This window comes from Rhinatrema bivittatum, chromosome 1, assembly GCF_901001135.1.
Source record: "Rhinatrema bivittatum chromosome 1, aRhiBiv1.1, whole genome shotgun sequence".
Classification (NCBI taxonomy): Eukaryota; Metazoa; Chordata; class Amphibia; order Gymnophiona; family Rhinatrematidae; genus Rhinatrema; species Rhinatrema bivittatum.
This window is the reverse complement of record NC_042615.1, coordinates 330,492,989-330,517,120: the sequence shown is the minus strand read 5'-3', so window position 1 is coordinate 330,517,120 and position 24,132 is coordinate 330,492,989. Positions and strand designations below refer to the sequence as shown.

The 24,132-nt window shown below is 44.7% G+C and overlaps 1 protein-coding gene across 9 annotated transcripts in view; it reads right to left on the bottom strand.

Moving 5' to 3' along the window:
- Positions 1–24,132, bottom strand: part of FAM13A (family with sequence similarity 13 member A) — a 505,365-nt gene that overhangs the window by 99,968 nt on the left and 381,265 nt on the right. For 8 of the 9 annotated variants that reach the window (XR_003856193.1, XM_029597821.1, XM_029597782.1 and 5 more), the window contains exons 10-14: positions 18,542–18,589; positions 16,363–16,539; positions 13,907–14,093; positions 4,459–4,535; positions 1,286–1,328 (exon numbers count right to left, since the gene is read on the bottom strand). Coding sequence is in view for 8 of the 9 variants with exons in the window: in XM_029597821.1 (XP_029453681.1) it covers positions 1,286–1,328; positions 4,459–4,535; positions 13,907–14,093; positions 16,363–16,539; positions 18,542–18,589 (532 nt within the window). In the remaining variant the exon portion in view is untranslated. The remainder of the gene's footprint in view (positions 1–1,285; positions 1,329–4,458; positions 4,536–13,906; positions 14,094–16,362; positions 16,540–18,541; positions 18,590–24,132) is intronic. The other variant, XM_029597841.1, reaches the window with a different exon arrangement.

Sequence of the window (24,132 nt, the reverse complement as noted above, 5' to 3'; positions counted from 1 at the left end):
ATGTTCTTGTATAATATACAAATCACACCGGTTTACAATGAAATCAAACTGACGCCTCCGTGGGCGTTTACATTGAAACAAGATAACAAGATAAGATAACAGATGTTATGGGGGGGCAGAGGAACTTGGCGAAAGTTATAGCAATTGAGCATGAATAGCTAAATGGAGATGGCTAAACATATATACAGTAAACTATGTACATAAGGTGATGGTGGTTCAGAGTCCAGGCTGATATTGTTTTCTTCTGGCTCTCAGCTTTCCGGGAATATAATATAATATAATATAATTATAATTATATTATATTATATATTATATAATAGAATATAATCTGCTTTGAAATGTTTGAAAGGTGGAATCTAACATTAAATAATAATTCCTGAGGGTTTGCAATTTGTGCAATGGAGTGATCCTCCCCAGAGATGCCACAGAGTCCCCTGCTGTGGTTAAGGAGTGAAACAGCACTGGTGAGCACAGGAGTTTATCCATGGCATACATAGGTGAGTATATAAGTCATGACTAAAGTATAAAGCTTGACTCAGAGCATTTTTTACTTTTTTCTCTACTCACAAATGGGGCTGCATGCATTGGATAACTAGTACTATGGGTCAATGTCATTCTTTTCTCTCAATCATCTAACTGAAGCTGATTTATAATTCACTGCCATGTTACCTTGGTCTGTGCTGCGGTGACCCTCCAGCCTGGTTAGGTTTTCACACTCGGCATCTCACTAAGCTATACTGTGACTTTGCTAGTTATCCCACTGTAGACCACAGAAATACATATTTGTTTCTGCCATGAAACCAAAAGTCTGCTCACATTCTTGCCTGTGAGTAGTTTCTTAACTATGCTTGCATTTTACACAAATTTATAAGCAGCTGCATGCCCCTTAAAAGGGGATATGACTTTCTTTGAAAAGGGCAAGTCCAACCTTTGGAGTTGGTTGGACAAAACCTCAATTGCAATGTTTCTTTCCCTTGCAAAGTGGATAATGTTTGAGTGCAATTTGTCCGGATTCCAGAGGCGGCACAGTGGGCATTACACGCATAATTTTATCAGGCTCGCCAGTTCTCTGAATTTCCACTTTGCTACTTTCAATGAGAGAAAAAAAAAAAGTACGCAGAGAGAAAGGCAGCCACAAACATTCACAGGTAGAAGTTTCAAAGTAAAAGTGGACATGTGCTTTGCCCTGATGCAGATGGCTTGGAAGTTGATCCCTTATTGACTAACCTCCTGCAGTTTGATTGCGACCCTTGAACAATAGCTTAGAATTCTGTGAAGGACTAACCTGTGGGCGTCTTAAATAGTCTCCCTCAAATTCATTTTCTTTGCTATAAAAAGAACAAATCATTAAAAAAAAAGGTATTATTAAAAAAACAGCAGACAAGTAAAAAAAAAGTCTTAAACTAGTACAGCTACAGTACTGCCTGTCCATGCCATATAGTAACGGACGTGGGAGAGACGGGTCCAAAATACCCAACACATAACTTGAGTACATGCACACGAGTGGGAACTGAAGGTCTGCAGCGACAAGAACCCAGGAAACGGGGAGGCTAAAGACACAGTCTCTGATACAACCGTGGCCTCCGCTGTTTGCAAACTGGATTTCGGGGGGGTTGTTACTGTAGTCTTTGATCATAATCCAAAAGACTCTGCATATGGAAAATACTTGCATTGCGAGCATAGGCTGCCCTTTCCTTTGGTCTATCTCTGGTACGTGCAGTAGTTACATTCCACTGAAGCTACTGCCTTGGTGTTGCACTGAACCGAGAGCAGCTGAAAGTTCAGGCTGAACCACTGCTGACACGTGGTGCCGTGTCTGGCTCCAGAATGTGCTGGCAAGGGAATCAAAGCATTGTGTTTGTCGGTTCCGTTCCAGTTCAGGTTCAGTTGCGACTGAAGTTGCTCTGATTCAGGCCAACAGAGGTTCAGTAACTAGTTAAGCATACATGAACCAACCAGATTATTTAAAGCTGACATGAGGAAATAAACATATAGGCACATTACAATGATCATTTGTAAAGTGCGGGTGGGGGCAAGCTAACAGGAATAAATCTTGTGTCAGCCATGTGAGGCAGGCATAAAACAAAAAATTAACTGACAGGTCTGATTTTCAAAAGCATTTACATGCTTAAAATGGGATTTTACATTTTTAAATGCACTTTAGCTATGTTAAGTGGCTTCTGAACATTGCTACAATAACGCCATTTAATTGTCAATAGGTTTCACCCCCATTAAGTGCACTTAAGGCTTTTGAAATTGCTACGATAGTATTTTACATTCACATGTGTAACTCCTTTGAAAATTCACCTGTAAGGAGGGAAATTTCAAATTATTTTACACGCGTAAAGGGGCTTTTGAAAATTACTATGATATATGCTATTTTTATGTGTGCAACGTCTTTGAAAATTCACTCTTAAGCATTTCATAAACTTGAAATGTATATTCTCCCAGATATTTATTAAATGTGCTTATTCTGGTTCAGTCTGATTCTGGAGCCAGTGCACGCACCACACATATTTTTTTTAGTTAAACACGGGAGGTTGCTATTCAGTGCCACATAGCCAGATAAGTAAGGACTTATCTGGCCATATATAGTGGCTGCCATTTATCTAGATAAGTATTAACCCATAAGCCAGATAAGTGGTGGGTGGGAAATGGGCGTTTCAGGGAGGAGCTAACTTAGACCCTGATTCATCATTTTGCTATAAATTTTGCAGGAATAGCATACGAGAAAGAGAGGGAGAGAGAGAGAGACTCTTTGTAAGGCTCTCATATAAGTCAACTATTTATACCACTGTAGGAGGGTGAACTAGTAACTCGAGGTGAGGTTTTGGTGGTAGTCTAGGGTTTGGGGGTCAGTTTTACATGCACAGAGGTACGAACAGCACAGTACTCAATGAAGATTTGATGTATTTGGAGTGAGGAAAAGTACATAAAGATGAGATTTGTACAATGTACTCTCGACCAAGTTTGATGCACTCTCTACCTAGCTGCTATCAAGCTAGGTTGACTAATATGTGTGCCTCCCTGGAGGTTCTCGCTCTCTCTCTCTCTCTCCCCCACTCCACTCTTCTCTCTCCCTCTTCCCAAAACGGAAATCCGTTTCGGGCATATCGCACGGCATAACACCAAGAAAAAAGGTGTAGTTATTTCCGGCATTAAAATGTGCAATAACATGCATTATGCTATCGCACGCAATGTTAAACACCCCTGATTTTCATAAACTCTGCCCAAACTCCTCCCTTTTGACTAAATTTTAAAAATCTGCATATGCTTCTTGCAATGCATTTTTTATTGCGGGCGTTATGGTCCCAACGCTCTTTGCTAGATAAGCAACAATATTCAGACTTATTATCCATTTAAGTTAACTGGTTAAGTTAGACCTGCTCATTAGCAGGTCTAAAGTTAGCTGGATAAGATTTATCTGGCTAACTAGTGACTTATTTGGAGATATTCAGCATCATGGCTGTGTTGCTGACTATCCCATGTGAGTTAGCTGGATTAGTCTTCTCCGGCTGGCTGACTCGTTTATACATTTATACCTGAATACCTACCTCTTATTCTGAACTGGTAACCTGACTTTATTTATTTATTTATTTTGCAGATCTGTTCTGGTTCAGGTTCAACAGAGACTTTCAAATAACGGTTCAGGTTCTTTTTCGATTCGGGGGAAAAAAAAAAGCCAAACAGTTTTGGTTGGGTTTTTAATTCCTGATCAGGTTCAGTTTCACGCCCTGGGCACTTGGTTTCTGCTTCCTTCCTTTGCTTTGTGATCTCCCCCAGAAGAGTGGCTTGGAAGGCAATGTGTACCCAATGCAGTCTGCCTGCAGTCCTCCAAGGACAATGGGGAGGGAGTCGTGGGAAAACGAAGTAGTACAGTTAAGTATTTCTGAGGGTGAGGGGATGGTTTTCAAAACGCGCGCAAAAAAAAAAAAAAAAATCACAGCTATTGATGTAACTGCTGCTGGTGCACAAGCACACAGAGGTCGATATTTAGAAGGCCAGTAATCAAGAAAACCTGGATATTCAGCTAAATTAAACTGGATAAGCATTCCACTGAATATACCAAGCTAAAGTTATCCGGATAACTTTACGACAGATATTTTCCAGCCAGATTTACCTGGTTAACTTTAACTAGATAGTGTTGAATATAGCTGCTCACCGGTTGAAATTGAACCACAATCCTGGAATGCCTTTATCTCCGCCTCTTTTTAATCATCTCAGTAAATTTGGTGCCAGTAATGAGTTACTCAGACAAAGTCTTGGAATATCGACCTCCATGTTGGAGCTTGGCACAGTTACAGGGGGCAGAGGGGGCAATCCGGACTGCCAATTATTGGAAACGCATGCCAATTCTCTTTCAGCAGCTTCATTAAATTGCAAACCCATGCCACATACACAGACAAGCTGTCTGGGCCAAGAAAAGCCATTTGTACAGCAGGCAACCAACAGAATTACCTTTCTTCAGGCAAAACTTCCATGCTGTCAGGTCCCGAGTGGTCTGCAGCTCTTGGGGTGCCAAAGCCCTCCACACTCTACAACACATCAATGATGGAAGACGTATGGTTACTGCTACTGCTCTGACACAACAGGAGGCAAAGAGCCCACTGAAACTGTTCAGATATAAAAGGACAAGTTGGAGGGTTCTTTTTCCACTGGCCAAAATAATGCACAAAATTAAACAGCTCGGGGAAGAGAAGCAGTGAGCGACCTCTCTGCAAAGGCAGTCACTTGTGCTGTCTGGATAGAAGCTAATCATCGTCTCTCTATTCTAGGACTCTTGGAGGCTGTTTACCCTTCACTCTTGTGAGTAATTTAGGGCTGGGACTTAAGAGGACTGGGGGTGTGGAGCTTTGCCCCTGGAAATCAGAGAGATGCAGGAGTCCCGTTTGTAGGCACCTTAAGAATTTGGCACCCTGGGCATGTGCCTATATTGCCTCTGCTTAAATTCAGCCCTGGGGGCTGAAGAGTAACTGTGATGCACCTCAGAAATTAATTATAACTGGATGGCACGATGGACTGATGCAGAACAAATACAAACGCAGGTAAGAGGGAGGGTAATTTTCAAACGAGAGATCTGTGAGTAAAGCCGTGGTGCACCCGCAGAAATGCCCCATTTGAAAAATGATCGGCCAATGCGCATGGAAGATAACATGCACGCGCCCTGCATGCGTGTAATTTAAGTGTACTGGGGAGAGGCATTCCTGGGGGAAGGGGAGGGGGACAGAACCTGGGTGGGGTTTATTTTCAAAATTACAGATGTAAATCCCCCTCTTCCCCCCAAAAAAAATTATTTCCCCACAGAAAAGAGCAGTAAGTATGTTTTTGCGAGCTTGCACACAAGTTCATTTTTGAAAACCGATGCAACTTATGAGTAAAGCAGCTTGCAAAGTAATGCTTGCTGTTATCAAATTACCCTGTAAGAGGACAATTTTCAAAGCGTGTTACCCACGTTAATCAGCTGTCTGAAAAGCACTCTCTCTCAATGCAGATAAAAGTCTGCGTGTCGTGGCACAATACTGTATGTAAGCCGCACTGAGAAGAGATGGCCCCAGGAGAGCGTTTAGGGTGGGAAAGGAAGAGTACATGCATAGATGACATTTTCAAAATTTACACGGCTGCTTTTCTGGCAAAGTTCTGCCCACAGAAAAATGCAGATAGAAGTGACCATACACATGAGTTGAAGGAGAGAAAGCCTCTTCAGAAACCCAGTTGGGCTGCTAGAAGAGTGGAAGAGGCTGTATCTGCTGTAAAAACAGCTGGCTCCATGACTCTCCACGCTAATTGCACTGACAATTCCCAAATGGCACCAGGTTTCCTAGCCAATGCCAGGCCATAGCACCAACAGGACTCTTTGGCTTATGCACAGAAGTGCTCCGCTCCGAGAAAATCAAAGGCGCCTTAGCCTGATGTGCCGAGAGTGTTGACTGCCCTTGAATGTGCACTTCTTGCCGATGAAACAGACAGCACCCTAGTCGGCACCAGGTCCAGGTAAAACAGGTGGCTTGGCACCATGGGGGTCTTTCGATATTTGAAGGACGATGGCACCCATGCTAATGAAGCTATCTCCCATCTTGGCATCAATGAAGGGCCTGCTCTCGGGGAGCCTTGAGCTGATGATGCTGATCTTCTCTTCGGTGCTGAGGAAGACTGCCCCAGAGGGGATCCCTCACCTCATTTAGGTGCCCTTCTCAGCACCTCCACCAGCACCACAAGTTGCCGCACCACCCTCGAACCCTGAACTCTGGTGGAAGCAGGAACTTGTACCATAGGGGGTCAGACACCACGTCACTCCTGGACGAGGAGTGGCTACACTGCTCAGTCTCACACTGGGCTTCAGGCTTTTAACTGTTGGCACCTTTCTCAGTGCCTCCATCTTCCAGGCACAGTACTGCTGTGCCTTTGGAGACCTCCAACCACAGGCATAGCTGTTGAAGCAGTCATGGGCCCAGGCAGTGATAGAAGATGGAATGCATATGCGTATCTATGATGGACATCAAGTGCCCACAAACGCAGGCCTTGAAACTGACGACTGTGGTCTTCTTGGCCTTGGCCTTTTCCATATTACTTTTTATATTGAAGGGCTATATTGAAGGGCTGCCAAGGCAGCAACAAAAATAGAAAAATCAAATAGGCAGATAGGGTTAACAAGGCCAACATAACAAATTCTGAGAAAAGACTGGGCCGTGCCTGTGCAGTACCTCGGATGAAGAAAGACTAAGGGGATTATGAGGCAGCATGTGTGTGTGAGGAACTCCTGTGTATGCTCACTAAGGCTTATTAAGTGCTGCCAGCTGGATCCGTTTTGTCGTCATTAGATGACATTATCCACATGTTAGGGCTACTTAAATGTTTTTTTTGTCTGCCCCACAGCTGCACTGGCAGGGAGGCGGGTCCTGACAACAACGTGCCCACCTCCTCTTGTCACTGCATATCAGGCCACAGAGCAGGAATTTTGTTGCCAGGGGAGGGGTACCATGGTGGTGCTGGGTCAGGAGCACTTGCCCTGGCTAAGATGCATATTATAGATAGGATGGATGTCATCCAGAGTGTGGCTCTGAACATTGTAGAGAGCCTGCACCAAAAGCCCTATGAGATGAGAATATCAGATCTAAATATGTATACCCTACAAGAGAGGGGACAAATGGTAAAGGCATTTCAATACCTAAAAGATATTAATAATATACAAGTGGTAAACCTTTTCATGGAAAAGAAAGTTGTAGAACAATGGGTCATAATATAAGGCTCTAAGGATACGGACTCAGGAAAAATAGTTTTCTATGGAAAGGGTGGTAGATGCATGATATGCACCCCACCCCTACCCCGGACTGGGTGGTGGAGGCTAAAACAGTGACAGACCTCAAGAAGGCATGGGATAAGCACAGAGGATGCTTACTTGGAAGAAGTGAATGAGATTGTAGTACAACGGACCTAGAAACACCACAGGATATGGGGGATAGCTGATCTGGTTTAGCAGGCTACAAAGTTAAAAGTCAGCCAAGTCTAACCTGACAGGTTGACTGTAGCCAAGTGTCTAGCAGGCTGTGTGGAAATGCATAGTAACCACCTGGACTTCAACTGTGCAAGATCAACAACTATGAATGAAGTGAGCAGGGTCCTGACTGTTATATACAGAATATAACATGATATGTGATATAATTATTATTTGACAACTGTTAAAGCTGCTATAATGCAAATAAAGCTACAACTTCCCAGAGTCTAGTGGGGTCAGTGGTAGCAGGCTGATGGTGACGGGATTACCATCCAGGAGGTCCATATTCACAAGCACTTAGCCAAAATACATAGGCCAAGTTAGCTGGCTATGTTTATCTGGCTAACCTGCCGAGCCGTGGCAGCTGTTGTACTAGTGTTGGTAGCTGTTTAAATTGCAACACTTTGGGTAAAACACAGGAAGAGAGGTGGGGGATGTAGGCTGTGAACTCAATAGGATCTTCTCTCTTTCATCTACTCAAGATGGTGGGATACAGAGGAGGAAGATGACAAAAACAGTCCTGGATAAGGAGAGATATCTAACAAGTTGTCACATTCTAAGGCTTGCAGCTGGGGATAGATCCTTAGCAGTGTGGACAGGTAGAACTGGACAGACTGGTGGAGCCAATTGGTCTTTTTCTGCTGTCACCCACTATGTTATCATGGGGGAAATTTTCAAACTGCCCGCACTGGTGAAAATTCAAAATGTGTTTTTATTTTTGTTATCTATGCTATTTACACCAATTTCAAAGTGAGGGCTTTCACTTTGAAAACTGTTACAGGTACAAAGTACTTGCGCCTACTTTTTTTGAGTGGGGAGAATTTTTCTTCGAATAAAGTACAAGTGTAGATTTGAAAATGCCATCTACCTATATACTCATCCTCCTTGACTTAAGCACGCATACAGGAATGTCTTCTCTCAATGTGGCTAGAAGTGCAGTGTAGGACTGGATTTCTCTCTAGGGACCTGTCTCTTGAACCGGACCAAAATTAAAAGCAAATCAACAAAAGCAGAATCCCTAATTATATTCCTTTACTTAACAATTATTCACCTTCCCAAAATCATGCACAAAGCGAGTTACAGCCTGGGTAGAGTAGGTAGGCCCCTGCCCCAAATTAAAGAGGTTACCTGAGACAATGGAGGGAAAAATGACTTGTGCAAGGTCAGAAGGAGCATCAGTGAGATTTGAACCCTGGCCTCCCTGTTACTTACTGGGCTATTCCTATCCGCCTATCCATGAGGTAAATGACCAGAGCTGATAACTTGCCTACAAATCATTGGCCCAACATCCAGCATGCACGGACGAGCGGTTATAGGGCAGTGATATGTGCTAGTAGGGCGAATAAGCCACTTACAGGGTGGCCACGCTAGATGCCAATCTTTCCACTGAACCGAGTGGCACAATCACATCCCCCCTTCTATCTCCCTTTAGCCTGCTCTGTGCGCTGCCCAAATGCTCACCACTGATTTAGCACCGCTAGTCTTTAATTTTGCTGGTGGGCAAATGTTCAGCTAATGCCATTTGCCCCAGAGCACAATCAATCCGCTAGCCCCAGGCTATAAAGATTTTGGATATGTCATACATGGACAGAGCAACACAGGGCACCGCCGACATTAAACGCCATACCGACCAGGGCTGGAGGAAGCACTAGGCGAGCTAGGCCTGGGCCTAGGGTGCCGACCATTAGGGGGCGCCGGCGCCGCTCATGAGTCAATAAGGCAGGGTGAAGTGGCCGCTTCAAGCGGCAGAATTTTCAAGCGGCAAAAAGTGCCCCTCCAAAATTCTGCCCAGCCTAAGCCTCACCCTGCCTCCCCCCCCCACCCCCCCCCCCCCGTGGTGCCACTCTCCCGACTCCCCCCAAGACTCACGAAAAACTCTGGTGGTCCTGCGGGGGGCCCGGGAGCACAGATGGCACCGGTGGCTTTAGTCCCTAACGGCCCCCCCCCCCGCTGGACCACCAGGGGTTTTCGTGAGTCTTGGGGGGGGGGGGAGGGTCGGGAAGGTGGAGCGGTTATTTTATTTAAATTTGGGGGGGTGCAGGGGGGGGGGTGGGGGAGTGGCGGCATGTGCTCCCCGCCCCTGGAGGTAGGAGTCGGGGCTGGGCGGGGTGGCGCAAGGCAGAACGTGCCTAGGGCGCCTAATCCCCTTGTACTGGCCCTGATATCGACAGCCATTTAAGGGACGATTTTCAAAACTGTGCAGGCCGATGAAACGGCCATGGCTACTTGTACCCAATTCATGGACTTTGCACCAATTCTCAAAGCTTTGAAAACTGCCCAAAAGAAAAAAAAAAAAAAGGTAGTCACAGAGATTTGCTTTTCATGTTTCTGCAGATACATTTTCCAGGGAAATCATGCGTAGTTTTGAAAATCCCTAAGTACGCACATTGCTACCTCGCCTGATGTAACCCTGTTCTGGGACGCCTCCACAAAGAAGGCTGATAAACATGTGCCCTGTGTACAACAGCACATGCACTTTTACCAGCATACAGGGTGGGCAACTTCCAAAATGCCCTTTTACCAAGATGAATAGCCATTCACATGAGGACATGACTGATTAATTGCTCAAAGCCATTTACGTGCATTAACCCATGTTTTAGGCCACTGCGATATAGCTCGGGGCTATATTGCATGTAAGCCGGTTACAAGGGCACTTTTACAAGAAAGGTGATCCGGAAGGGGTGCAAGAGCTGAAATTTCAAAAATCAAAATGAAAAAGTATCTGCATAAAGAATGCACATAAAAGCTTAACCTGCGCACGTTATGCTTTCCAAATAGAAGGTGCAACTTTATCTGTGCCAATTACCTGAGCAATTGAAGGCAAATTTATGTGCATAAGTTGGCTTACCTGTGCGAACAAGTTACATGCAGACTTTAGCCCTAAGGCTTATTTAAACCCCCCCCAAAAAGCCAAATAAAGAACCCACCTACTTAAAATATAATTTAGCATAGTATGAACTCTTAAGCAATATAACCACCACTGCAAAAATACCAGATCCAAAACTATTTTATGGGATATATACACAATTTTATAAAACTTAATGTACTATACAAATTTATAAGATATGACTAATGTTACAGGTGCAGAAATATTCACCGGCAGTAGTGCACACATGAGGCTTGTGGAGACGAACAGAGCTCTCATGCCCAAGGAGAGCAGAAAATATTGCATAACCTATACTCATCAATCTTTTACCAGCATGGAAAAGGGAGGCTAGGGCTTTACTGGTGCAATTGTTATCACTGCCTGCAAATTGAAATTGTGGGGACATACAGTCAGAGGACTCATCCCGTTGTTGGCATGTACAATTTTTTTTTTCCTGGAACAGCAGCAAACCAAGCAAATGAGCTGGATGCCAGTAACAAGACCGTGTCTTCCCTTTTTCACTAGACACCGGATAACTTGTACTAAGTTTCTTATGATCTGATTACTAAGCTTTTTGACTTAATGGACAGACACAGAATGAGAGAAAAGCCTTAGTAAAACCATGCCCTAAATATCTGAACTGCTGACAGAACAATTAATGCTAGAGGGTTCTAAAGTTAGCGTCTACTCAGAGGCTCTAAGGATCGCAACAAGCTCCAGCTCAAAGAGTAGGCAGCAGAATGTAAATCTCCATCCCCCAGACTATTTAGTCTGGCACACAAGAGCACCATGCCTGGTAATTGTGCAACCAGGCTAACACGTCCCCATTGCTCAGTGAGGATGGACCGGTGCAAGGAAGGCCTCTCTCACACTCGAGCACGTTCCACACAGGGAAGGCGGCCCTTGGCTCTCTGCTCATTCTCTGTGGCCCAAGCTAGTCCCCTCTCTTCTCCTGTGCCAGTGTGATGAGAGCGAGAGAGCGTGTTTACGGGCCAATGTCGCATGTGGAGTGAGATGTCCAAACAGTACAGTACACCTCGGTGAAGATATGAATAGTTCACTACGGTACTATGAGGGCCTTGTAGATAGTCTCTCTCTCTCTCTCGCAAATGTTGTAATCCACTTTGAGCTTACTCTGGAAAGGAACAACAAAAATATAAAATTATTTAAACATATCTTTCTCAGGTCCTCTCACTAGCTAGTCTCCCTCAAGTACTGATCTGAGGCTTTCGTCACTCCCCCAGGGCGGAGTGCACTGCTACTATGACCCATCCAAACCCCACCAGCCTTGAATGGGAGTAAAATTTAAAAAAATTAAAAAAAAAAAAAAGTTCCTTCATATAGGGAGCTTTGCTTCTTCCCAGCAAGAGGACAAGTTATACAGCCTTCAGCAGACAGAGCGTGTTTGCAGGCGTTGGCTTGCTAAGACAAGCTATGCATGGACTCCTAAGGGTGGCTGAAGCCTTACTTTTTTTTTTCCTTTTTATAGCCTGCTGCCAAGCTTTCCCCAAAATAATTGCTCCCGGTCGCTGTCACACTCCCACCAAGCACACCTGTGCTGTTTCCTCACCCGCGGCTTGCTTGAAAGCCCTGGACGGGGAAGGACTGGAATCTGCTCGGGCTGATTTTGCTTCCTCTGACTGCCGGCAGCTGTCATGACTCCCCGCTCTCCTTCGATGGCAGCCTTTGCGTGGGAGGACGGGAAACCGATACAGAACGGGCTGCGCACAGAGGAGCGGCTCCTGCTTCCTGGTAATCGGACTTGGATTTTAAGGAGGTCATTGCCTTACAGGGGACAGGGACAATCCTGTGTATTTTTTACAGCACGTACTGCACTTTGTAGCTAAATCTTCAAAGGAAAAACTACTGGTGGGCTTTACACCTGCTTTTTACACTGGCAGCAGAGGGGGAGAGAGTGAGTAAAAAGGCCTGCATACTTTACAAAACGACGACAGGCAGAGGGGTTTCCCTCCCCCGACCTCCACCCGTCCCCAGGATTGCCTCGTCTTGAGTGCTGTGCATGCCCACATGCACTTTCAGCCGGGCAGAGGAGGAGGAGGTGGCGGCGGCGAGGAATTTCCAGACATTTTCAAGTCAATTTACCCAGGTGAAACGGCTTGGAACGCTGCCCTAGAAACCTCGGACAATCAATAAGGGAAAGCAACTTATCAAAGAGAAGTTTCCTCATAGGCCCCCAAATGGGGAAGACCTTCGATAAGTCAGGCAGGTTCTCCCAGCCTTTGCTTGTAAAGGAAGAAGAGGTATCATTTAAGTAAAAGGGGAGAGAGAAGCCTCTGCCATCCACACAATAAAGACCATCCAGCGTGCGATCCTGCCCGCTGCCCTGCTAAACCAGGCCAGAGCTTCCAACTTATGTATTTATTTATGTCAACTCAAGGTCTTTTACAAATAACTCATAATCACAGGTATATTCACATGTTTTTTTTTTTTTTAAATAATAAAAAAGACGACAAAGTAAATTCCCCAATACACATAATATGTCCCTTTAAAAGGTAACATCTTATGCTCGGACAATAACATTACTAAAATATGTGTCCTCGGCCCTTGGCTCCACAATCATTCAATATCCCTTCCAATCATTTATTAAAAGATTTCTTACATCCCTGACCGCTTCGTGCAACCCACCTCCCCGGATGCCTGGATACTGTCTCTGCTTCAGAATTAGCCATATTGTACCCTGAAGTTACAGAGGATAACGTGCTCCAGCTGCTTACTGAGTTATCTTCCCAGAGACACAACATGAGGACCAACCCTTCTGACCCTAGAACAGCAAACACTGAACCTACTGGTTTCCTGCATCCCTAACAAATAAAAAAACAACCCACACACCACAGGCACCGCTTCACACTGCGCTGAAACATTGCTGGGTGCAGATGTTACAATCTAACCTCAGAAAAACTGTGTGGTCCCTGACTATTCTGCTGCGCTTTATGTCCATGGATTGCCCTTTTAGTCTCTCTTTTTTTTTTTTTTTAATTATATTTTTGGCCTGGCAGCTTCCTCTGCTCTTTCTGCCTTCCACCTCTATCAGAATTGGCCCCTGTTGGGCTAGAGCACTATGAGCCTTCATTCACATCTGGGAGGTTTCCCCTAGTTTCACAACCCTCCATCTAGTGCAGTCATTGCAATGATCATTCTTGTGCTAAAGCCATAGGACCTCTGCTCCCGCTGGAACCTGGTAGGTCATTACTGAGAGAACTATGTTTGTAGCATATCTTGCTTGTAAACTTCCACAAAAAAAAGTCAGTAAGAATGTAATTCATATTGAATTAGCTAGCAGTAATAAAACCTAACCCCCCTCACCAGCACCAGCACCGTTGTAAAATCTCAAGTTTACAATCAGCGTTCACCCAAAAAAAATCTCTCCTGTTAAAACCTTTGCTGGACCACGTTGGTGAGCCAAGAGGCAGTAAATTGATTTCCACCCTCAAGGTCACTGTCCTGCTTTCCTTCCAGACAACTCGAGTTCTTTGCATCGCTCGTGACAGACGGAGGGGGCTCGGGCGCTGCAGTACCACATCACTTACCAGGGGGCTATCCTGATTCTCATGCAGCTCCGAAAGCTTGCTGCTGGACTTCTGACGTTTCGGTTTAATCCTCTCCTCAATGTAGCCTGAACAGTTCTCTTGTAACTTGTCAGCTTCCTGGGCATTCAGAACGCCTTCTTCCAGGCTGCCAAACACAGAAGGAATGTTCTCTTTGTCGATAACCTCCCTGCAAATCAAAACCTATGTTATATTCTTTATCATTTTTTTCCTCACTCCCATTTTTTTTTTTTTGTATCCAGGCCTCTAAAATAGAGCGACAGTGCATGGCCTGATGGACAAACTGATGGACTGGGAAACTAGGAGATCAGAGTTCAAATCCCGCTTCTGTCACCAATACTCATATGTCATTTTATCTCCCACTGCCTCAGTTATTTGTTTATATTTATAAACTACTTTTTCCACAGAAAAATGCTCAGAGCGATGACTAAATCAGCAATACAATAAAGACCTAAGCCTAATAAAACAAATCATAAAGATAAGTAGTCACATGAAAATGACAATCTTTAACACAATAAAAGCATTTCAACAGAAAACCTCACAATAGGAAGCCAAGCAGCATAAAAATAGGACTTTAAAATCACCAGGCATGTCAGAAGAAAAACCCAGGTCAAACAAGTAAAAATCCCATTACAGTTTAAAAGTGTGTTGGGACAGCCAGGTTTTCACAAGACTTCGAAATCTCAAGTAATCAGTTGTTGAGTGACCTTCCTTTGGCACTGCATGTGTGGCACAGAACACCTTGGAGAAGGCGGGCTCTGCAGAGTGAGCAGCATCTTGACTAGGTACTAGAACGTCCACCAGTATGTGGTTTAGGGTGCTATATAGATGCCAAAATCACAACAATAATAAAAACAAGGGGCAGCAAAAACAATGTATTGCATGGTGGAAAATGCTGAACGATTCAAAGAAGTTAAATCAAGCTCCATGTAATTATAATAGCTTTAAAAAGCAGCCATTTTTATCTGTATCATTTTGACAAGATGATAAAAACATTACCTCCTTAACATTGGTATACAGTATATAAATGGTGTCGCTACCATCTGTGATACCAACAGAAACCTTTAGCTGATAATATGGCACAGGAATGTGGCTACAGGCTGCAGAAACTGAAACAGCTCATCTGTGCCCGTATTTACTGGGGCATCTCTGGAAGACGCTTCAAAATCATTTATTTGTGGCTTTCAAGTGCCAGGAGAAAAGCAGCACCAAGATTCTTCCACACTGACAAACATCTCCATGGATATTACTATATGCTGCAAGCCGATTGCTTCTTCAATATAGCCACACTGAATATTCATAAGCTGCATTTGCATGCACCACCTCCACTGCCTGCAAATGCATCCCATGCATGTTCATTAGGGATATCATGAAAACCTGACTGGCTTGCAGTGCTTAATGAACAGCAGAGAAAAAGTGGAAAAAATTGTGTGTAGAATAATCATGTCCTTTTATATTTATATTGTTTCTCTATAAAATTCTCCTCGAGGCAGGCAGGACTGCTGAAACACAGCCATGTTGGGCTTTATACCGGATTGAAATTTCAGAACTGTTCTTATATTGGGTTTTTTTTTTTTTTAAATATAATCAATAACTTTGTATTTATACAATTACATTTTGTATGCCTTGATCATGTATTTACTTTGTTTTTAACACACCACTGGATATTGCCACTGGATATTGTCCACTACATTGGAATTCACTTCCCCAAGACTTACGCCAAGAACAATGCCATTTAACATTCAGAAAGAAATTGAAAACCTGGCTGTTCGCAGAAGCCTACCGCTGAAGGATCTCCTCAACCATCACTGACTCTCACTCTCCCACCCCTCCCCAATCCCTACCCCCCCTCTTTTCCCTCTCCCCTTCCCCCCCACCCAACCTCACCCTTTCCTTCTCCCACTGGACATACCATGCTAATAACTGCCTAGGATAAATCTATGTTTATGTATCTTATAGTTTTTGTTGATTATATATTTATCTCTCTCTAATTGTTTCTTAGTTTAAATTCTGTACTGTCTTCCATTGCCCAGGTTTTACGCTCCCTGTTTAATGTAACTTTACTTTCTACCTTGATGTTAATTGGTTTCCCCTCAGTTACATTGTAAACCGGTACGATAAGACCTAGTCTTGAGCATCGGTATAGTAAAAGAAATTAAATAAAATATTACAAATAAATCACAATTTGCCTCTGACATATAAGGGGTCAAAATTATTCTTTTTTTAAAACATATTAAAAAAGAAAGGGCTCCTGTAAGTCAAAGTGAGACAGCCCATTGTCCCTGAAATAAGGAGAGTTTCCTTCTTTATGTGTTTTGATTCTTAAAAAAATTTACAAGAGGCACAGCCACTATCGGGGGGGGGGGGGGGGGGGGGGGGAGCCGGGCCCTTGGCTGCTTTAGTATACAACAGACCAAATAGGCCCCACCTCCTCTTACCTGTCTCTGATTCGTCGGGCCTCATCTTGCTCCTTGAGGTGCCGCCTCCTCTGCCGTGCAGATAACGCGGATGAAGCCGAGGAGGTTCCGGATTCAGAGTCCTCGGAACTCTGGCCTGAGCCATGCACATCAAAGAGATGCTGTTCCACTGCTGACCTGATTGTCCTCTCTAAGAAGCTGCCAAGCAGAGTGAAATCTTGTTAAGGCCCACAGGAAAACCTCTTTGCTTGTTCACATCTTCCTTAATTGGTTTGCATATTTCTAAAACCGCAGTACCTCAGAGTCACATTTCATAAGGACTGTGTGAGCAGGAAGTGACATGGTATGCTAGTTACATAACAATGTTGTGTGCTTGGCTGAGTAGCCCATGGAGCGAAGCTGCCATCTGTCTTAGAACACTACATCAGCTCAAAAGTAACTTGGACGAGATTTGACGGGGAAAAAAAAAAAAAAAAAGATGTTGGTGGCTATGATGTTATAGCTGCATGCTCTGGAAATGCGGTAATCAAGCAGTTCAGCCAGCGGTCATTATTAGGCCCAGCAATGGATTTTATTTTTGTCCTTGCTGCAAAATTGGCTACAGATGCACCCGTACTTTTGGATTTCATTACTCGCCTTTCTAAGTCTGGGTATTAAGGATGAGGATAGAGCCATGGATAAAAAAAAAACCAAAAAAAACCTCCTCAATTCATGCATGTTGAAAGGCTTACGGAAAAGCAAACACTATGTTAGCTGCCATGAGAATGCTTGTGTTTATAGGAAGTATTTATATTTCTAATGTACTCTCTTTACTGAAGTGCCAAGGTTTTGTTTGTTTGCACTAAGAATTCTCCTTCATTTTCAGCTGGGTGTTGCACTGGTAAGTTAAAAGGAGGAAAAGATATAGTTTCCCAAGACGGGTTAAGAGCACAGACCAGTCCATTTACTTTCTTGAAGCACTCTGGATATATCTGCTAAATACCATGAGAAACCAAGCGAAAAGTACAGCAAACTAAATGACAGAAAAGAAATGAAACCTAGGAATGACATCAGCAAAAGAAAAAGGTGGCAGCATAGGGGAAAAATACAGAAAAAAAGGTAACACTAACAGAATGAGGAAGAGAAAAAGAAATCAGGGGTGGATATGGAAAGGAAAACTACTAAGCAAGTTAGCCAGATAGAACTTATTTGGCTAACTTACATAGGATACTCAGCAGCATGGCTACGCTGCTACTTAGCTGGATAAGTTACATCTGGATAAGTCAGACCTGCTCATGTGTGGGTATCCCCTCCCTAATAAGCTTTGTGTTTTGGTGCCTTGTCCACACCAGATTTTCAGGGTATATCAGGGGTGCAGTAGGGTCCAGAGGGGGTGGGCTTTTGGGATCCATGAACCAGCATGGATGTGCGTGCCCCGGAGAGTAAGCTCCATTCATTCAGTGCGCAACTTCTGGTCTGAAATATGTTTTTATCTTTAGCTGAGCTAGGGGGAAGGCATTTCCTCTGGTACAACCGTGCGTTACCCGCAGAAATGGCCTGTTATAAAACTATTCGCTCAATACGCAGGTAAACCTTATTCATGTATGGCGTGAGTTTACCCGGACTGAGCAGATATATTCCTTGGAGCAGAGTTGGGGAGGGGTTTAGACTTACGCACATGGTTTATGGATGTTCAAAAGCATGCGTGTGGATTTTCCTAAAAATTTTCCAGTGATTTTCAGGTGTCATGGTGTGCAGGTAGATTTGGTGGGATAATTTTCAAAGCAGACTTTATGCGCGTAGGTCTGCTTTGAACACTGGTGTAACTTGCTTATTTGCCACCTAATTTAAGCCTCTAAATGGCCTCTAACGTGCAAACGTGAAATGCCCTTCCCCTCTAATCAAATCCAAAGAAGAAAAAGCCGCCCCCGCGGCTGTTTGAACAGGGCAATGTTCAAACAGCCCATGTAGCAATTATGCCTGTGTTGATATGATATACTGTACATGCAAACTTCACAGAGGATTTTCAAAACAAACAGCCATTTACACTTATAAACCCGGGCTTTGTGCACAGAAATGGCCTTAAAAATTACCCTCTGCGCATGTAAATCCTATCCCTTCAGAAACCAGGCTAAAAATATGCCCCGGACATACTAAACCTCTCCCCCCTTTTCTTGCGCTGACAACAATCATGAAGGTGCTCTGAGTTTGACGGACTTACTCTCCGCTGGCAGGAATGGCGGCAGCTTGAGAGGCAGGTACATGGGCACTATGGAGAAAGCAACAGAAAAGAAGCAAGTTACATTACATCACAGGTGACAGGCACGCTGGCAAAGCTGGGGAGCAGAAAGGAGTCAAGTTACTTGTTCCCAGTATCTTTTCCCAGTCATTCACTTCTGTCATCTACAGAACGGATTAAAACTGATTCAGTGTCAACAGGAATTAAATCTTCTGACATTATGATTAACACTATCCGTCCCTTTTATTACTTCAGCACCTTCATGACTTTTTTTTTTTTAGAGCACTGTATGGCAAGATTTAGGCTGTGATGTTCAACAAAACAGAAAAAACCCCCCCAAAAAAACAACCCAAAAAACTCTCCAACAATTATTTGTACCGCTTTAACTGACTGTAAAACTTGTACTGCATTTTTTTTTCTAAAAGAAAGGCAGGCAGGCCTCCTCCCATCATGACCCACTGCATGACTTTTCCTGGGCTGACTTTAGTGCTAGGGATAATATTGCCTGACCGTAACCATCTTTTACAGTTAGGTGGTTCATTTGGCTTTATTTGCTTATCCGTAGTAGATCTCACATCATTGCTGGTGCACTTGTAAACTGATCCTACAGCATGAAACTCTGCTATTAATTAAAAAAAAAAAAAAAAAAAAAAGAGGAAGCTGTTCTACATCTCATTTTGGTGACTAGGATTACTCTGCCCATTCCAGTAGCTATTTATGGCTCTCTTACTTCAGGAGGAAATTGTGTTCAGTTCCACCAGCATATATTTTTTAAAGCTATTGAAATTAAACAGAAACTTAGCCAACCACTGATCTCAAATCTTACTGCCCTGATGTGAGTCACGGAACTGACTGATAATGGCTTATGGGCACTGGCTTCCTACCAAAGTTATAATTTTATTCTTGTAGAAATAGTCCAGAGAGAAGATTCCTCACCTAATAAAAACGTACTTCAAAGCAGCCGGCCTACTGCCTGAAAGATATATTAACCCCAGCAACAGCAGCAGCAGCAGATCGGAGACTGAAATCTCCAGCAAGGGAGCAGGGATGCATAAATAAGTGGGTAGGGGATGTGGCATAGAAGAACGTAAAGAAATGTTACATATAATGATAGTCTTTACCTACAGAGTAAGGGATTCTTTAATAAAAATAAATAAGGGAAAGAGGGACAAAAGAATGGACAGGATCCAAAATAATTTGTATGGAAGGTGGAGTCAAAGGGTTGATCTCTAAACCAGTGGTTCTCAACCTTTTTTTGGCCGGGACACACCTGACAAATGGTTCTCATATGCGTGACACACTGAACATGTGACCATCACGGGGCTAAGTGTAAACATGCACTCTGCATCCACAGGACTCCCCTCAACCCTCAGCAATGAGTGCAGAGCAGATCTAGGGCATAACCCGAACAACTCACCATACAAAAAAAAGATATTCTGGTTCTGATGACATCTCAGTAAAAGCAAAACAAACTCCCTTTACTACCAGGCACAATAGCCATCCTTATGAAAAGACAGTAATTTACCACTAATGCATATCCTATTGAGAAAACACATCAAATAAGATTGATACAAATGCCTACATGCTAGTAAACACCTCACTTGGTCACACACCCAGAACTGACCTTCACCAAGTACAGAAAAAACACAAATTATAAATATGGAGACAGAAACTGGAACGGAAAACCAAAAAAGCCACTCTGCATACAGTGCGAACCTGGAGAAATGGAAAGAGAAATATAGCACCTAACAGACTCAGGATTTGCAATAATGCACACAAACTAACCTGCACAAAGTTACACCTGTATTACGGAACACACGCAAACAGTAACAACCCTATCTAAGAAATACAACTATTAAACCAGGCCCTAAACACTAAAACATTTCCTATTGGGAAAACAGAATAAGCCAAGGTGCTACAGAGCCCCACACAGAAATCATTGTAAAGTTATAACAAAAATGTTACAAAGCAGCTGCTGAACAGAATAATATTCAATTAAATACTCATAAAAATTATTAAAACATGTCCAAATATCAATAAAATATTTCAAAACAGCAGACATCGCATAATACCCAATAATTAAAATGGCAGTCAATCAAGAAAAATAAATTTAAAAAGCCACCTTTACTTACCTTCTCCAGCAACTCTCCTACTCCTTTCCCTTCCAGGCCAATAGCACTAACCAGAAGCAGCAAGGGCTGCTGAAGCTCTGTCCTCAATCTTCTTCCTTAGCACCCACAACCAGTCACTCACAACACACACACCCCCAAATAGACCCCACAACCAGTCTCGGTCTCTTTCACACCAGTCATCTTCCTGACTAGTTTCTCTCTCTCACACAGAAACACATCATCTCCCTGACCAGTCTCGCTCTCTCAATCACACTCATGTTCTCTTATATACAAGCTCTCAATCACACACAAAAGCTCTTACACCCATTCACACCAGCTCTCACCCAGGCTTCCATTCACACCCCTACACACAAGCTCTCACCCAAGCACCCATTCACACCCAATGACACAAGCTCTCACCCAGGTACCCATTCACACCCACAGACACAAGCTCTCCCCCAGGCACCCATTCACACCCTCCGACACAAGCTCTCCCCCAGGCACCCATTCACACCCTCCGACACAAGCTCTCCCCCAGGCACCCATTCACACCCTCAGACACAAGCTCTCACCCAGGCACCCATTCACACCCACAGACACAAGCTCTCACCCAGATATCCATTCACACCCACAGACACAAGCTCTCACCCAGGCACCCATTCACACCCTCAGACACAAGCTCTCACCCAGACATCCATTCACACCCACAGACACAAGCTCTCACCCAGACATCCATTCACACCCACAGACACAAGCTTTCACCCAGACATCCATTCACACCCTCAGACACAAGCTCTCACCCAGACATCCATTCACACCCACAGACACAAGCTTTCACCCAGGCATCCAATCACACCCATAGACACAAGCTCTCACCCAGACATCCATTCACACCCTCAGACACAAGCTCTCACCCAGGCACCCATTCACACCCACAGACACAAGCTCTCACCCAGACATCCATTCACACCCACAGACACAAGCTCTCACCCAGACATCCATTCACACCCACAGACACAAGCTCTCACCCAGGCATTCATTCACACCTCAGACACAAGCTCTCACCCAGACATCCATTCACACCCACAGACACAAGCTTTCACCCAGGCACCCATTCACACCCACAGACACAAGCTCTCACCCAGACATCCATTCACACCCTCAGACACAAGCTCTCACCCAGGCATTCATTCACACCCTCAGACACAAGCTCTCACCCAGGCCCCCATTCACACACAAGCTCTCACCCAGGCCCCCATTCACACACAGACACACCAGCTCTCACCAAAAATAACTTCTTCCTTCATTGCAGGGATAGGCTCCGGTTCCGCCGTGGCTTTAATCCGGCGGGCCTTCTTTTTTCGGCGCCACGGGGATGGGCGCCTCAGTCAGAGGTCGGGTTTCCTCTTCGTCGCTACGGGGCTGGGCTCCCGTAGCGGCCTTGCACCATCGGGGTTGGGTTTTCTCTTCACCGCTACGGGGATGGGCTCCCGTAGCGGCCTTGCACCGTCGGGGTCGGGTTTTCTCTTCACCGCTACGGGGATGGGCTCCCGTAGCGGCCTTGCACCGTCGGGGTCGGGTTTTCTCTTCACCGCTACGGGGATGGGCTCCCGTAGCGGCCTTGCACCGTCGGGGTCGGGTTTTCTCTTCACCGCTACGGGGATGGGCTCCCGTAGCGGCCTTGCTTCGTCGGGGTCCTACACTGCTATTCCTCCCACCCCACTCCCGGACAGTGCCATGCCTGCCTCACCGGCCAATCAAAGGCTTCCTCCCTTCTTCCTACTACCACTGGCAGGTGGCAGGGAGGAGGCTTCCGATTGGCCTGCGTGGGGGAAGGCAAAATGAAGGAGGCTTCCCATTGGGCAGTGGGGGTAGGAAGAAAGGAAGCTTTCAATTGGACCGCGGGGGCTGGAAAAAGGGAGAAGGAAAGTACAATGGGGCAGTGGGACACCGGGATACGCGACATACCTGGCGGTGTTTGGCGACACACTAGTGTGTCGCGACACACCGGTTGAGAAGCGCTGCTCTAAACTATAGGAGTTACTGATGACGGGGAATGAGGAAGTTGTTGATGGGTCATATGAATCACTGGGAGATTGAGAGATCAGACCAAAGAAATCCATAGAACAGTGAGGAACTATATTTTTAATTTATTAAAAAATGTATTAGATGGCTATTAAAAGGAGGTCTAGACAAGTTACACTAAGAAATAACATATACATTAAAACCTAACATAAAAAGAAAGACAATTCAATCAAACAATCAAAAAACAAAACAAAAAAACCCCCCACCCTTAAAAGTGAAAAAAAAAGCATTACATTTATTCCTAAAATGTCAGGTAATCCTCAATTGTTACATTAATTTTGAAAAAGAATTTCAGATCACTGACACTGTATATGAAAAAACCTTTGTCTGGGTAGTAACATTTAATCTTCTTGTTCGGAATACAAAAAGGTGACATAAACAGATCTCAATTGTCTTGTAGGAACAAAGTAGTCAGCAAGTGAGGCAGAAGAAAGGATTGCCAAAGAAGTAAAGCGAGATACATCAGAGAAAGGAAAAAGGTCCGAAGTGGTATAGTGAAATTGAACCGTGAAAAAGATCAATGTGTGGAGAGAGCCAAAGAAATGGCAGAAATATTAAACAAATACTTCAGTTTGGTGTTCACCCCGAAGGACAATCGCTAGTTAACAAGACATTGGAGGGGGGTGGAGTAGATGAAATTCTGTTTACAGAAGAGAATGTATAGGAAGAGCTAGGAAAACTGAAAGTGGACAAAGCCATAGGGCCTGATGAGGTTCATCTCAGGATACTGAGGGAGTTCAGAGACGTGCTGGTGGGTCTGCTGCACGACCTTTTCAATAGATCAGAAAGAAAAAAGAGGGGAGAGAGGCGGAGAAGGGAAGCAGAGGAATTCAATCTGAGGCTGACCTGAGCCATCCGGAGTGAGAGGGAGCACCTGCAGACCCGACCTGACCATCAGCGTGACTGCCGACGTCAGGGGGCGGACCCGGCGAGAGGAGGCAGGAAGCAGTGAAAAGCTGGCTGCGGGAGAGAGAACGCTGAGAGAGGCGGAGAAGGGAAGCAGAGGAATTCAATCTGAGGCTGACCTGAGCCATCCGGAGTGAGAGGGAGCACCTGCAGACCCGACCTGACCATCAGCGTGACTGCCGACGTCAGGGGGCGGACCCGGCGAGAGGAGGCAGGAAGCAGTGAAAAGCTGGCTGCGGGAGAGAGAACGCTGAGAGAGGCGGAGAAGGGAAGCAGAGGAATTCAATCTGAGGCTGACCTGAGCCATCCGGAGTGAGAGGGAGCACCTGCAGACCCGACCTGACCATCAGCGTGACTGCCGACGTCAGGGGGCGGACCCGGCGAGAGGAGGCAGGAAGCAGTGAAAAGCTGGCTGCGGGAGAGAGAACGCTGAGAGAGGCGGAGAAGGGAAGCAGAGGAATTCAATCTGAG